Raw genomic sequence first — 13,073 nt, 5'->3', positions numbered from 1 at the left:
CCACTCTGATCTAGAATCTGGTTTCCAGCATCTGCAGTCCTTGTTTGTACCTCCACTGAAAATAGTCCCAAATGATTTCAGTCTCTCTCCACACGTCAACGCTGCCATCCCAGGAATCAGTGTCACACACACACACACACACACACACACATCTCTAATGGACAGCAACCTCCCTGGTCCCTGGTGTGATGAGGCAGCAGTGCTAACCACCAAGCGGCCGTGCTGCCCTGGATCTGTCCTCAAACGTTTTGTTACAGCACCCAGGAGCTCCTTCGGCCCATTGTGTCTCTGCACTGGCCCATCTATTCTAACCCCTGTTGTCCTGCACTCGGTCCCCCCCTGGGCACTGCACATCATGGTTGAATTTCTTTTCGATTTGTTCTCAGGATGTGGGCATCGCCAGCGAGGGCTGACATCGCTGCCCGTCCCTCACAGACCTTGGGAAGGAGGGATGTGTTAGCACTGGAGGGGGTGCAGAGGGGGATTGACCAGGCCTGGAGAGTCTCAGTCATGAAGGGAGATTGGACAGACTGGACTGCAGCACAGGCTGTTCGGCCCATCTGAGGTGGTCAGAAGCCAGCATCTAACAGGAGCAGAGGAGACCGAGAGGGGCCATGATGGAGATGAACACAATTATGGGAGTAGAGACAGGGTAGAGAGGAACAAGCCTGCCCCTCCTCCCTCCGCCTTGATGGAGGGATTAATGACCGAGGAAGGCAGATTTATGGGGTAAAAGGTTTAGACCACACGAGGAAAATGTTTTTCACCCAGACAATGGTTGGAACAATGAAGGAGGAGTTAGACATGCACCTTGGGGATTCCAAGGTATGGGCCAAGGGCTGGGAGGTGGGATTAGGATTGTGAGGTGCTTGCTCCTGACTGGCACAGATGGGCCAAAGGGCCAGCGCTGCAGACCTGGATGACCATAAGGTGGCTCTGAGACACCTTCTCAAATGGGTTGGACATCCCACTTGGTCATGTCCCAGTGGGCTTTAAACACCAACCACGTGACCAAAGAATTCCCTGCATTGTGGAAAAGGGCCCTTCCGCCCAGACCCACTCCCCCGCCCTAATTCTCTACACTTACCCCTAACCTCCACATCCCTGTACACTAGAGGCAATTTAGCACGGCCAATCCACCCTAAGCTGCACATCTTTGGACTGTGGGAGGAAACCGGAGCACCCGGAGGAAACCCACGCAGCCACGGGTTGCTGTGGGTCTGCAGACACATCGAGGACAGAACCTAGATGGCAGATTTCCTTTCCCAAAACAGGGGGATTTCGTGATTCTTTACTGGGATTTTCTGTTTTTAAAAAAAAGAATCTTGTCATTAATCGAATTGAAATGTCCTCCAGTCGTTGTGGTGGGATTAGAACACCTGCTTGCAGAAAGGTGGCCCGGGACTTGGAAATTTCCAGGTCAGTCACACAGCCACCATGCTAGGTGTGTTCCCTGAGGTGAGAAGGGTACAGACCAGAGTCTCTCCTTTGCGAGGTGACCAGCTCTCCCCCTCCCTAACATCACAGCAAAGCAATACGCATGAACCCAGAGCAGATATCTCCCCCACTCCCTGTGCCTCACTCACTCAGTTCGAACAGATTCCACCACTCACCTGCATAACTCTGAATCCTACTCCATTCTGCAAGACAGAATTTAAAACAATTAAATAAAATCAACATCACCCTGGGTCACTTACAGCCGTTCTAAAGCCAGCTGCGCAACAAGGTGGATTTATCAGAAACGTGAACAAATCTTACCTGCCTCACTAACACGGAACTGAGCCCGAGGAAGAAAGTCTGCAAACATTGACAAAGAGAAAAAGAAAGTGTTAATGAGCTCTGTTGTGATGAGCAGTCAGCCAGATACCAACTTCAGGCGGCATGTTTCAGACCAGCCGGACAAGGTCAGAGGTCACACCAGCTTGCAGCCCAACAGGTTTATTTAAAATCACAAGCTGCTCCTTCGTTCTGAGAAAATAGATTTACAAATTTGGAGTCTCATTCCTTCAAATGTCAGTGATTGTTCAAAAATCTGAACCAACATTGAAATCTTTTTCTCATTTTTAAAATTTCATTCTCTTACTCATCTCTCTTAATGTTACTCTTTCCATTTATTTTGTGTTCTGTACATAATTAGGTATTGAATTACATATTTCAGCTCCCATCAGATTGAGCTCCTGTATGTACCTCACTGGTGATTTCCCTGTCTGGCTGTTGCTTGTATTTCACAAGCTATCACTGCTTGCTGTCAAAACTCCCTCCAAACAGTCACCGCCTGCACTGAAGCCCTTTCAAAGTCTGTGACAGCTAAAAGGACAGTGAACAGCAAATACTGTCACTGGTGGCTCTCAGCTGTTTGTCAGGACAGTGTAGAGAGAGCTTTACTCTCCATCTAACCCCATGCTGTCCCTGTCCTGGGAGTGTTTGATGGGGACAGTGTAGAGGAGCTTTACCCTCTATCTAACCTCATGCTGTCCCTGTCCTGGGAGTGTTTGATCGGGGACAGTGTAGAGGGAGCTTTACTCTGTATCTAACCCCGTGCTGTCCCTGTCCTGGGAGTGTTTGATGGGGACAGTGTAGAGGAGCTTTACCCTCTATCTAACCTCATGCTGTCCCTGTCCTGGGAGTGTTTGATCGGGAACAGTGTAGAGTGAGCTTTACTCTGTATCTAACCCCGTGCTGTCCCTGTCCTGGGAGTGTTTGATGGGGGACAGTGTAGAGGGAGCTTTACTCTGTATCAAACCCTGTGCTGTCCCTGTCCTGGGAGTGTTTGATGGGGGACAGTGTAGAGGGAGCTTTACTCTGTATTGAACCCCATTCTGTCCCTGTCCTGGGAGTGTTTGATGGGGTCAGTGTAGAGGGAGCTTTACTCTGTATCTATCCCTGTGCTGTCCTTGTCCTGGGTGTGTTTGGTAGAGGGACATTTCAAAGTGTACAGCTGGCTTTACTCCATTCCTACCCCAGTACTCTACCTGTCTTAGGCATGTTAGATGGGGACAGGGGACAGGACAGTGTACTGTCAGTGTAAAAGATTATATGGAGCTTTACTCTGTGTGTACACGTCCTGTATGTGCTCCATGCTAACCCTGGGTGTCTGAAATGGGAAAATATTCCATATGCTGCACCAACACCCCCTCACCGAATGAGCGACCAATTTGCAGACAGGAACTCTGTTAGAGAAGCCCCGCACTAACTGACCATTCACACGCCCAGTCGCCACCTCTTTGACATTGTTGAGAGAGTTGTGGATGATGCAGGTCACAGCTGATGGAATGTCTCCAGTTGCCTGATACTGGACCTTCACATCGTACAGCTGCTGCTTGCCTCTGCCCCTGGCCACTGTTGACTGAGGTAGCAGGTTCCTCCCATCGCTGTCCTTCCAGATGACGTCAGGCTCGGGGAACCAGCCCTCGGACTGGCAGGTGTACTCGAAGCTGTTGGTGCTAAGCTGCCTTATCGATAAACTCGGTTTGGTCCCAACAGCTGATAAAAGAAGAACACAGTTGACTCAGTCCAAACCTCCTCAAAATATCTCAAGGAGATCGAGTAGACCCTCACCTCTCCATTTTATTCAGAAGCTGCGTTGCAGATGTGATTCGATTGGTCCACTATTAGGCTTTAAACAAAACATACTTTCTTCTTCCAATGCAGTTCAAAGATAGACAAAAAGGACTGGCATAACTTTTATGTATATTTCAATACCAGCTAACATATTATTTAATGACACATTCTCCTATAACACGTGTTCAGTCAACGCGATTTGGCTGTAATGTGATTGGTGAATTGTTTGTTTTTTAAAAAAATGCAACCTCCTGTTGGTTTTTCTGCAGTTCCATCCCCGGTTACCTTCAGCCCACTCAAGGTGTTTACTTCTGTAAGCTCCTGTGGCTCTGTACACTCCCTCATTGGGAAATCACCTCCACATTCCCACAAACTGCTCCAGATCAGACCATTGCGCTCCCTCTCTCTCTCTCTCTCCGTAACCACCTCCCCTCCCGACTTGTTACACTTCCCTCCCACCCCCTCTTCTCCAGCTTACCGAAGCCTCTTCCTGACATTGAATGGAAGCTGACGAATGCTACCATTTGAATCATGGATTTGTTTTTCTGATCAGACCATGGGATTTAACAGCAAAATAGTTGGCAGCTGTCAATGCACAAGGCCGTGGTACCGTCAAGCTGAGTCAGGAGATCTTTACTAGACTTGGGTGAGCACAGCTTCAGAGTTCCAGGCTGGGAGATGGGAGTTCAGATGGTGACTCTATCTGCCCATGCTGTCTGTGTGCCTGACACTGACCTGGGTGCTGCTCTGGTAGAAAGCACTCTCCATGCCTCGGCTGACCTCCCGATCCCCACGACTGTCCAGGGCTCACCTTCGTTTGGAATATTTTTCTCATTATTTCTACCGGGCAGTTTTGAGAGATGCCAATTGGTTTCCAAGTGGCGAGCGTGAAACCCTTATCATTAACCCTGAGCTGTGCAGGTGGGGTTTCATGGGTTCTGTTGTTCTCTACAGACTGTTACTCAAACGATTGTTTAACCAAAGAAGCAGACCTACACTGTTATTCAGCAACCCCTTAAAGTGTTAGTTATTGTATCATTTCATTAAAATGTATGATTTTAACATTTACGTAGACTGTGATAACATTTCTGTTAGGCTAACTATGAATTTTGGTTTTGATTTTTACATGATATTTTTGGTGGTTCACCCCCTAACCCTGCTTTTCCCATAGGCCCCGTTATTTCTACTGTGCGATTTCCTATAACACAGCGTCGGACAAGACTGTGTTATAGAGGAACAGACTGTACTAATCCTCAACTGTTCCTGTGTAGCAGCAGCTCATAAACACACCCTTGGCAAGTTCAGCAAAACAGAGCTCCCTCAGGTACTCTGTCCCTTCCGATCCAGGAGACAGGGACAGAGCGAGAAACAATCTAGCAGCACTAGAACTTCTTGCTGCAGCTGAGAGAGAGAGAGCTGTATCTGGCAGCTTCAAACCCCCAACTTCAGCTGAGGGCAAAAACCGAAACCCTGGGGCTGTGTGAGCACCCACTCATGCTTCTTTGGTCTAATGTTTAAACAAGAAACACTCAGAGCTGGTTACTTTACCCAGCGCTTGTGAGGCAGACATTCCGGCATTACCACGGCAACACCTCGAGAGAAACAGCACAGAACAAATCCCTCCTAAAGACACTGTGCTGTTAACAGTGTGACAGTTGTGACAGTCAAACACAGATACCTCTGCTTGGTCCGCAGGAGTGACCCCGATCTATCGCTGCTTCCTGTTTTCAGCCTTTGCCCCGTTCCTCACACTGACCTGTCTACCCTGCAGTTGCTGCAGACAATAAACCCATTTCTCAACTTTATGGCCATTTTGGACCCATACCGAGTTCCGTAACATCACATTCGCTACCATCTCTTCCAATGTTTCCATTTTCTTCTCCTTACTCTCCCACGTGTTCACCGCTCTGCCCTTCACATCTCCTTTGGCCTTTGGCTTCCTTACTCCTCCCACTCCCTTTGTGCCTGAACCACCTTTACCCCCCTCCCCCCTCACCACTTCACTTTTCGTACAATCCACTATAGTCTCAGACTGTCCCTCTTACCCTTCTCCCCTTCAGCTCCTTAAAAACCTGTTCCCTTCCCAACACTTCCCAGTTCTGATGAAACGTCAAAGCCCTGAAAACGTTATATCTCTCTCTCTCTCTCTCTCGCTGAGTGTTTGCAGCATTCCGTGACCTCCACTTCAGATTCCCGGCATCCACAGCGTTTTGACTCTGCTCTATGCTCTAGCCTGTCACAGGGTCTCTCGCCTGGCATTCCCACGGAACGTTTGGCAATTCCAGGTGATCACAAATTGCTTTCCGGTCCATGACAACGTCAAGCGAACTCCCTCAGGACAATGGTACCACTTGCTTGTGGCTAGACCTGCATTGGGAGGTTGTTGGCTGGTTGGGAAAGTAGCACATTGAAACAGATTGGCACGCATCGATAATCGATCATTTTGTGCAATTTTGATCTCCTGATCTGGAGGAAGAGGTTCCGGAGATGCAGGAAATGCAAAAAAAGCGTTCAGTAGCCTGATTCCTGGCCAGGGAGAACTGAGGTATGAAGAGGGACTGGATTGGGTTAAGACTTTATTCATTTCTGTCTAGATAAATTAAAGGAGGGATCATAGAAACCTGTAAACTTCAGACAGGACGAGATGGGGTGTTCCCAATGGCCAGGGAGTTCAGAACAAAAGGGGGGGGGGGGGGGGGGTCAGGGCCTCAAGATATACAGTAGGCCATTTGGGAATGAGATGAGGAGAAATGTCTTCACTCACAGAGTAATAAGTCTGTGGTCTCAGAAAGCGACTGAGGACAAAACACAACGTTTTCAAGAAAGAGTTAGATATAGTTCTTAGGGCTGAAGGGATCAAAGAGGATGGGGAGATGGCAGGAATAATGTACAGAGTTGGACAATCAGCCAACATCACAGTGAATGGAGGAGCAGGCTCGAAGGGCTGAATGGCCTACTCCTGCTGCCATTTTCTATGGTGCCACTGCAGTATACTGCACCATTAAAGGCCAGACAATGCTGAGATGGCCCTCCAACCTGCAGCACATGGCCCAGAGGTAGGAACCTTATAATGGAGGGAAGGGCATTGATGAAGCAGCTGAAGGTGGTTTTGGGACGCTACCCTGAGGGACTCCTGCAGAGATGTCCTGCAGCTGAGATGACAGACCTCCAACAACCATAACCATCTTCCTATGTGCCAGGTATGACTGGATTCCCACTGACTGGGGTTTTATGTCAGCTCCTTGATGCCACAGTCCATCAAATACAGCCTTGATGCCCAGCACAGTCACCCTCATTCCTCCTCTTAGGTTTAGCTCATGGTCCGTGTGTGGGCCAAGGCAATAGAGCTGAATGTGCCTCACAGAAACTGTGTATCGGTGATTGTTGAGAAAGTGATTTATCAGCACTGTTAACAACATTTTCATCACTTTACTGATGATCGAAGAGTAGACCGATGGGACGGTAATTAGCCAGGTTAGATTTGCCCTGCTTTTTAAGTACAGGACATACCTGGGCACGTTTCCACATTGTCAGGTAGGTGCCAGTGTTGGAACTGTACTGGAACAGCATGACTAGGGGAGCGGCAGATTCTGGAGCACAAGTCTTCAGGACTATTGCCGGAGTGTTGTCAGGGCCCATAGCCTTTGCAGTATTCAGTGTCTCCAACCGTTTCTTGATATCACATGGAGTGAATCGAATTAGCTGGAGACTGGGAAATGTGATGCTGAAGACCACTGGGGCAGCCTAGATGGATCACCCACTCGGCAATTCTGGCTGAAGATTGCCGGGAAAGCTGCAGCCCTATCTTTCACACTGATGAGCTGGGCTCTTCCATCATTGAGGATGGGGATATTTGTGGAGCCTTCTCCTCCAGTGAGTTCGCCATCACTATTCATGACCTGATGTGGCAGGACTGCAGAGTTTGGGATTGGCAGGGTGTGGCAGGGTGTGGGATTGCTTAGCTCTCATACTTGTTGCTTATGCTGTTGGGATGCAAGTAGCCCTGTTTGGTGGCTTCACCAGGTTGACACCTCACCTTCAGGTCTGCCTGGTGCTGCTCCTGGCCTACCCTCCTGCACTCTCCACTGAACCAGGGTTAATCCCCTGGCTTGGTGATAATGGTTGAGTGGGGGATATGCTGGGCCATGAGGTTACAGATTGCACTGGGGTATAATTCTGCTGCTGTTGTTGGCCCACAGTGCCTCATGGATGCCTAGTCTTGAGTTGCTCGATCTGTTTGAAGTCTGTCCCGTTGAGCACAGTGATAGTGCCACACAGCGATGGAAGTTATTCTCAATGTGAAGACGGGTCTTTGTCTCCACAAGGGCTGTGCATAGTCGCTCACACTGACACTGTCATGGACAGATATATCTGCAGCTGACAGGTTAGTAAGAATGAGGACAAGCCTGTTTTTCCCTCTTGTTGGTTCCCTCACCACCTGCCGCAGACCCAGTCTAGCAGCTCTGTCCTTTAGGACCCGACCAGCTCAATCAGTCGTACTGCTGCTGCTGACTCACTCTTGATGGGGGACATTGAAATCCCCCCACCCAGAGTACATCTTGCACTCTTGCCACCCTCACTACTGCCTCCAACATGGAGGAGTACTGATTCCTCAGCTGAGGGAGGGCGGGTATGTGGTAATCAGCAGGAGGTTTCCTTACCCATGATCAAGAGTCAGGGGTGAGGAGTCCCAGAGCAACTCCCTCCCGACTGTATCCCACTGTGGATCTGTCCTGCTGATGGGACAGGACATATCCAGGGATGGTGATGGGGGTGTCTGGGACATTGTCTGTAAGGTGTGATTCCGTGAGTGTGACTGTGTCAGGCTGTTGCTTGACCAGTCAGTGAGACAGCCCTCCCAATTTTGTCACCAGCCCCCAGATGTTAGTGAGGAGGACTTTGCGGGATAGACAGGGCTGTGTCTGCCATTGTCTTTTCTAGTGCCTAGTACCATACCAAGTGGTCCATCTGATTTAATTCCTTGGATTTGGAGTGTTTTTTTGACGTGCGTGAGATCTGGCAGTGCTGACTGAGTAAACATTTGCCCTCGTCCCTAACTGCCCTTGAACAGAGTGGCGCGCTGGGCCCGGTCAGAGGGCGGTTAAGGGTCAACCCCCATTGCTGCCAGTCTGGAGTCACATGACCAGGTAAGGATGGCAGATTCCCCTTCCCTCGCAGACGTTAATGAATCCAAAGTGTTTTTCTGCAAAATACTTCACCGTTGTCATGGCAACCATAAGCGAGACAAGTGCTCATTCCCGAAGTGAATGTAAGCTCCGCCCACTGCCATGGTGGGATCCGAACCCATGGCCGCCTGAGCGTTGGCGTAGCCTTCTGGACGACAGGTCCAATGACATTACCACTCTGCCACCGTAACGCCCAAAGCAGCCGCAGTGAAACCGCCCCTCCTTACCCACAATGCTCAGCTCCAGGCTCGTGTGGCGAGAATGGCTACTGGAAGTGACAGTGCACTGGTATTTCCCAGCGTCGGAAACCTTCACCTCCTGCAGCCTGATCGACACATTTCCAGATGCTAGCTCGCCCTCAAAGTGCTGCGCCCCGCCCCTGAGGTCTCGGCATGGCCCTTTCAGGAGGTTATCACACACCAGAACCTGGGCTCCGGACTCTGGCCTGCTCCATTCAACCTGCAGCTTGGACTCCTCCCTGTGGAACACCACCGAGCAGTTCAGCACCACATCTGCCCCCAAGTGGGCTACGGTGGGGTAATCCGGACCTTTAACCGTGAACCCTCCTGGAGTGAAAAGAAAGAAAAAGGCCACGTTCACAATTAGATTAGATTACCTTACAGATTAGATTACCTTACAGTGTGGAAACAGGCCCTTCGGCCCAACAAGTCCACACCGACCCACCGAAGCGTAACCCACCCATACCCCTACATTTACCCCTTACCTAACACTACGGGCAATTTAGCACGGCCAATTCACCTGACCTGCACATCTTTGGACTGTGGGAGGAAACCGGAGCACCCGGAGGAAACCCACGCAGACACGGGGAGAACGTGCAAACTCCACACAGTCAGTCGCCTGAGACGGGAATTGAACCCGGGTCTCTGGCGCTGCGAGGCAGCAGTGCTAACCACTGTGCCACCGTGCCGCCCACAAACTGAGAATGGGGCAGCAAGTGGTGGTGGGCCAAAATGATGCTCTCAGGGAACTCTGGTCAGTAATTGTACCACTTTCCTTCCAACCATAACACCAATCTGTGTCTGTTGGTCTGTGTACCTGTGTGTGTGTCTGTCTGTGTGTGTGCCTGTGTCTGTCTGTGTGTGTGCCTGTGTCTGTCTGTGTGTGTGCCTACGTGTGTGTACATGCATCTGTGTGTGGGTGTTTGTGTGTTTGTCTGTGCGAGTGTGTGTATCTGTACATTTGTGTGTGCATGTGTGAGAGAGAGAGAGAGAGAGAGAGAGAGAATGTGTCTGTGTATGGATATGTGCGTATGTATATATTTGTATGTGTGCGTGTTTGTGTCTGTCTCTGTCTGTACATGTGATTCTCAATGTGTGTTTATGTATTTGTGTGTGTGCATACTTTTATGTGTACACATGGATGTGTGTATGTGTGTGATTGTACACGTGTGTTTGTATGTCTGTCGTGTGTGTTGGGGAATGCAGGGAAGGGAATTTTATATATCGTTTAGAGTTTTAATTATCAAGGGTTATGTGTTGATAGTTCACAATAGTATTCAATAACAGAGGAATGATTTATTTGTAATTAATAGTAATTCTTGTTACAGACAAAAACCTGCATGCATTCAATCAACATGCGTCTAAACGACAGGCCAATTGGGGAATTCTGTTTACTTTCATAGAGACTTTTATTTTGTGACAACTCTGGGAATAGTGGGACTTGGTTCCCAGCACATTATCCCAGCAAGGCATGGCAAGAGACGAGCGAAATGCTGGGGATACTCAGCAGGTTAGGCAGTAACCATAGATAGAGAGCGCTGATGATCGAGAATGACGGGGAAAAGATAGAGATGTAACAAGCCATTGAAAGTGGGCTGCTGTAGGGGTATTAGTGGGTTTGTGATGGGAGACAGGGAAAATTAAACAAGAGAGGGTTTAATGAACCAACAGTTCAGGAGAGCAGTAATGGACACAATAAGGAAACAACAGTCAAATCCAAATGAGTCAAGAGTGGTGACCAAAGCAGCCATGTGGTGCAGTGAGATCGAAGAGAGAAGGAAACTAACAGCAAAAACGTGAACAGGCAGGTGCAGAGAACAAGGCAGGGGCAGGGGCAGGGGCAGAGGCAGAGGCAGAGGCAGAGGCAGAGAGAGAGGCAGAGAGAGAGGCAGAGAGAGAGGCAGAGAGAGAGGCAGAGAGAGAGGCAGAGGCAGAGGCAGAGGCAGAGGCAGAGGCAGAGGCAGAGACAGAGACAGAGACAGAGACAGAGACAGAGACAGAGACAGAGACAGAGGCAGAGGCAGAGGCAGAGGCAGAGACAGAGACAGAGACAGAGACAGAGACAGAGGCAGAGGCAGAGAGAGAGGCAGAGAGAGAGGCAGAGAGAGAGGCAGAGGCAGACGCAGAGGCAGAGAGAGAGGCAGAGGCAGAGAGAGAGGCAGAGACAGAGGGAGAGACAGAGGCAGAGACAGAGGCAGAGACAGAGGCAGAGACAGAGACAGAGGCAGAGACAGAGGCAGAGACAGAGGCAGAGACAGAGGCAGAGAGAGAGGCAGAGAGAGAGGCAGAGAGAGAGGCAGAGAGAGAGGCAGAGAGAGAGGCAGAGAGAGAGGCAGAGAGAGAGGCAGAGAGAGAGGCAGAGAGAGAGGCAGAGGCAGAGGCAGAGAGAGAGAGAGAGAGAGGCAGAGGCAGAGGCAGAGGCAGAGGCAGAGGCAGAGGCAGAGGCAGAGGCAGAGAGAGAGAGAGAGAGGCAGAGGCAGAGGCAGAGGCAGAGGCAGAGAGAGAGGCAGAGAGAGAGGCAGAGAGAGAGGCAGAGAGAGAGGCAGAGAGAGAGGCAGAGAGAGAGGCAGAGGCAGAGGCAGAGAGAGAGGCAGAGAGAGAGGCAGAGAGAGAGGCAGAGAGAGAGGCAGAGAGAGAGGCAGAGAGAGAGGCAGAGAGAGAGGCAGAGAGAGAGGCAGAGAGAGAGGCAGAGACAGAGGCAGAGACAGAGGCAGAGACAGAGGCAGAGAGAGAGGCAGAGAGAGAGGCAGAGAGAGAGGCAGAGAGAGAGGCAGAGACAGAGGCAGAGACAGAGGCAGAGACAGAGGCAGAGACAGAGGCAGAGACAGAGACAGAGGCAGAGACAGAGGCAGAGGCAGAGAGAGAGGCAGAGGCAGAGGCAGAAGCAGGGGCAGAGGCAGAGACAGAGGCAGAGGCAGAGGCAGAGGCAGAGGCAGAGGCAGAGGCAGAGGCAGAGGCAGAGGCAGAGGCAGAGGCAGAGAGTTGTGTAACCCAATGTTGAGTCCAGAAAGTTATAGTCATGCAGAGTCACAAAGCTGTACAGCACAGAAACAGACCCTTCAGTCCAACTCATCCACGCGACCAGGTATCCTAGTCTAATCTAGTCCCACCTGCCAGCACCCGGCCCATTTCCCTCCAAACCCTTCCTGTTCATATACCCATCTAGATGCCTCTTAAATGTTGCAATTGTACCAGCCTCCACCACATCCTCTGGCAGCTCATTCCGTACACGTACCATCCTCTGCGTGAAAAAGTTGCCCCTTCGGTCTCTTTTATATCTTTCCCCTCTCACCCTAAACCTATGCCCCTCTAGTTCTGGACTCGCCGACCCCAGGGAAAAGACTTTGTCTATTTACCCTATCCATGTCCCTCATGATTTTATAAACCTCTACAAGGTCACCCCTCAGCCTCCGACACCCCAGGGAAAACAGCCCCAGCCTGTTCAACCTTGCCCGACAGCTCAATCCCTCCAACCCTGGCAACATCCTTGCAAATCTTTTCTGAACCCTTTCAAGTTTCACAACATCTTTCCGACAGGAAGGAGACCAGAACTGAATGCAGTGTTCTGTACTGCCACAACATGACCTCCCAATATAGAGTGCCATTTACAACTCTTCAGTCACAAAACCCAGTCTGTGCCCATGTAATGGGACAACATTCAGGGACTGGGGGGGGGCGGGGGGCGGGGGGCGGGGGGGGCTGGTACGTGACAAGTAACATTTCCATCAGACGGGTATCAGGTAATGACCGTCTCCAGCAAGACAGGATCTAACCACCAACCTTGACATTCAATGGTGTTACCATCACCGAATCCCCCATTGTCAACATCCTGGGGGGCTACCAAAGACTAGAACCCCAGCTGGACTCACCACGTACAGAATGGGAATGATAAGCAGGTGAAAGGCTGTGAGTTGGCAATTTGCAGCTCATCATCTCACCCTCCAAGGCACCAGTCAGGAGGGTGGTGGAATACTCCCCAGTTGCCTGGGTGGGTACAGCCCCAACAACCCTCAAGAAGCCCGACACCATCCGGGACAAAGCAGCCCCCCCCCCACTTGATTGGTTCCCCATCTGTCTGCCCCAAAAT

At 50.4% G+C, this 13,073-nt stretch overlaps 1 protein-coding gene across 3 annotated transcripts in view; it reads right to left on the bottom strand.

The window, feature by feature from the left end:
* The window catches only part of LOC148140676 (butyrophilin subfamily 1 member A1-like), a 39,663-nt gene that overhangs the window by 9,031 nt on the left and 17,559 nt on the right, over window positions 1-13,073 (bottom strand). For 2 of the 3 annotated variants that reach the window (XM_087979523.1, XM_087979524.1), the window contains 4 exons: window positions 8,975-9,313; window positions 3,199-3,483; window positions 1,759-1,797; window positions 1,614-1,640 (listed from right to left, as the gene is read on the bottom strand). In XM_087979523.1, the coding sequence (XP_087835649.1) occupies window positions 1,614-1,640; window positions 1,759-1,797; window positions 3,199-3,483; window positions 8,975-9,313 (690 nt within the window). The remainder of the gene's footprint in view (window positions 1-1,613; window positions 1,641-1,758; window positions 1,798-3,198; window positions 3,484-8,974; window positions 9,314-13,073) is intronic. The other variant, XM_087979525.1, reaches the window with a different exon arrangement.

The sequence above is a fragment of the Chiloscyllium plagiosum genome, unplaced genomic scaffold (assembly GCF_037043375.1).
Source record: "Chiloscyllium plagiosum isolate Xiang-an unplaced genomic scaffold, Cpla_swu_hap1 HiC_scaffold_35, whole genome shotgun sequence".
NCBI lineage: Eukaryota > Metazoa > Chordata > Chondrichthyes > Orectolobiformes > Hemiscylliidae > Chiloscyllium > Chiloscyllium plagiosum.
The sequence above is the reverse complement of the archived record's forward strand: the minus strand, read 5'-3'. Positions and strand labels throughout refer to the sequence as shown.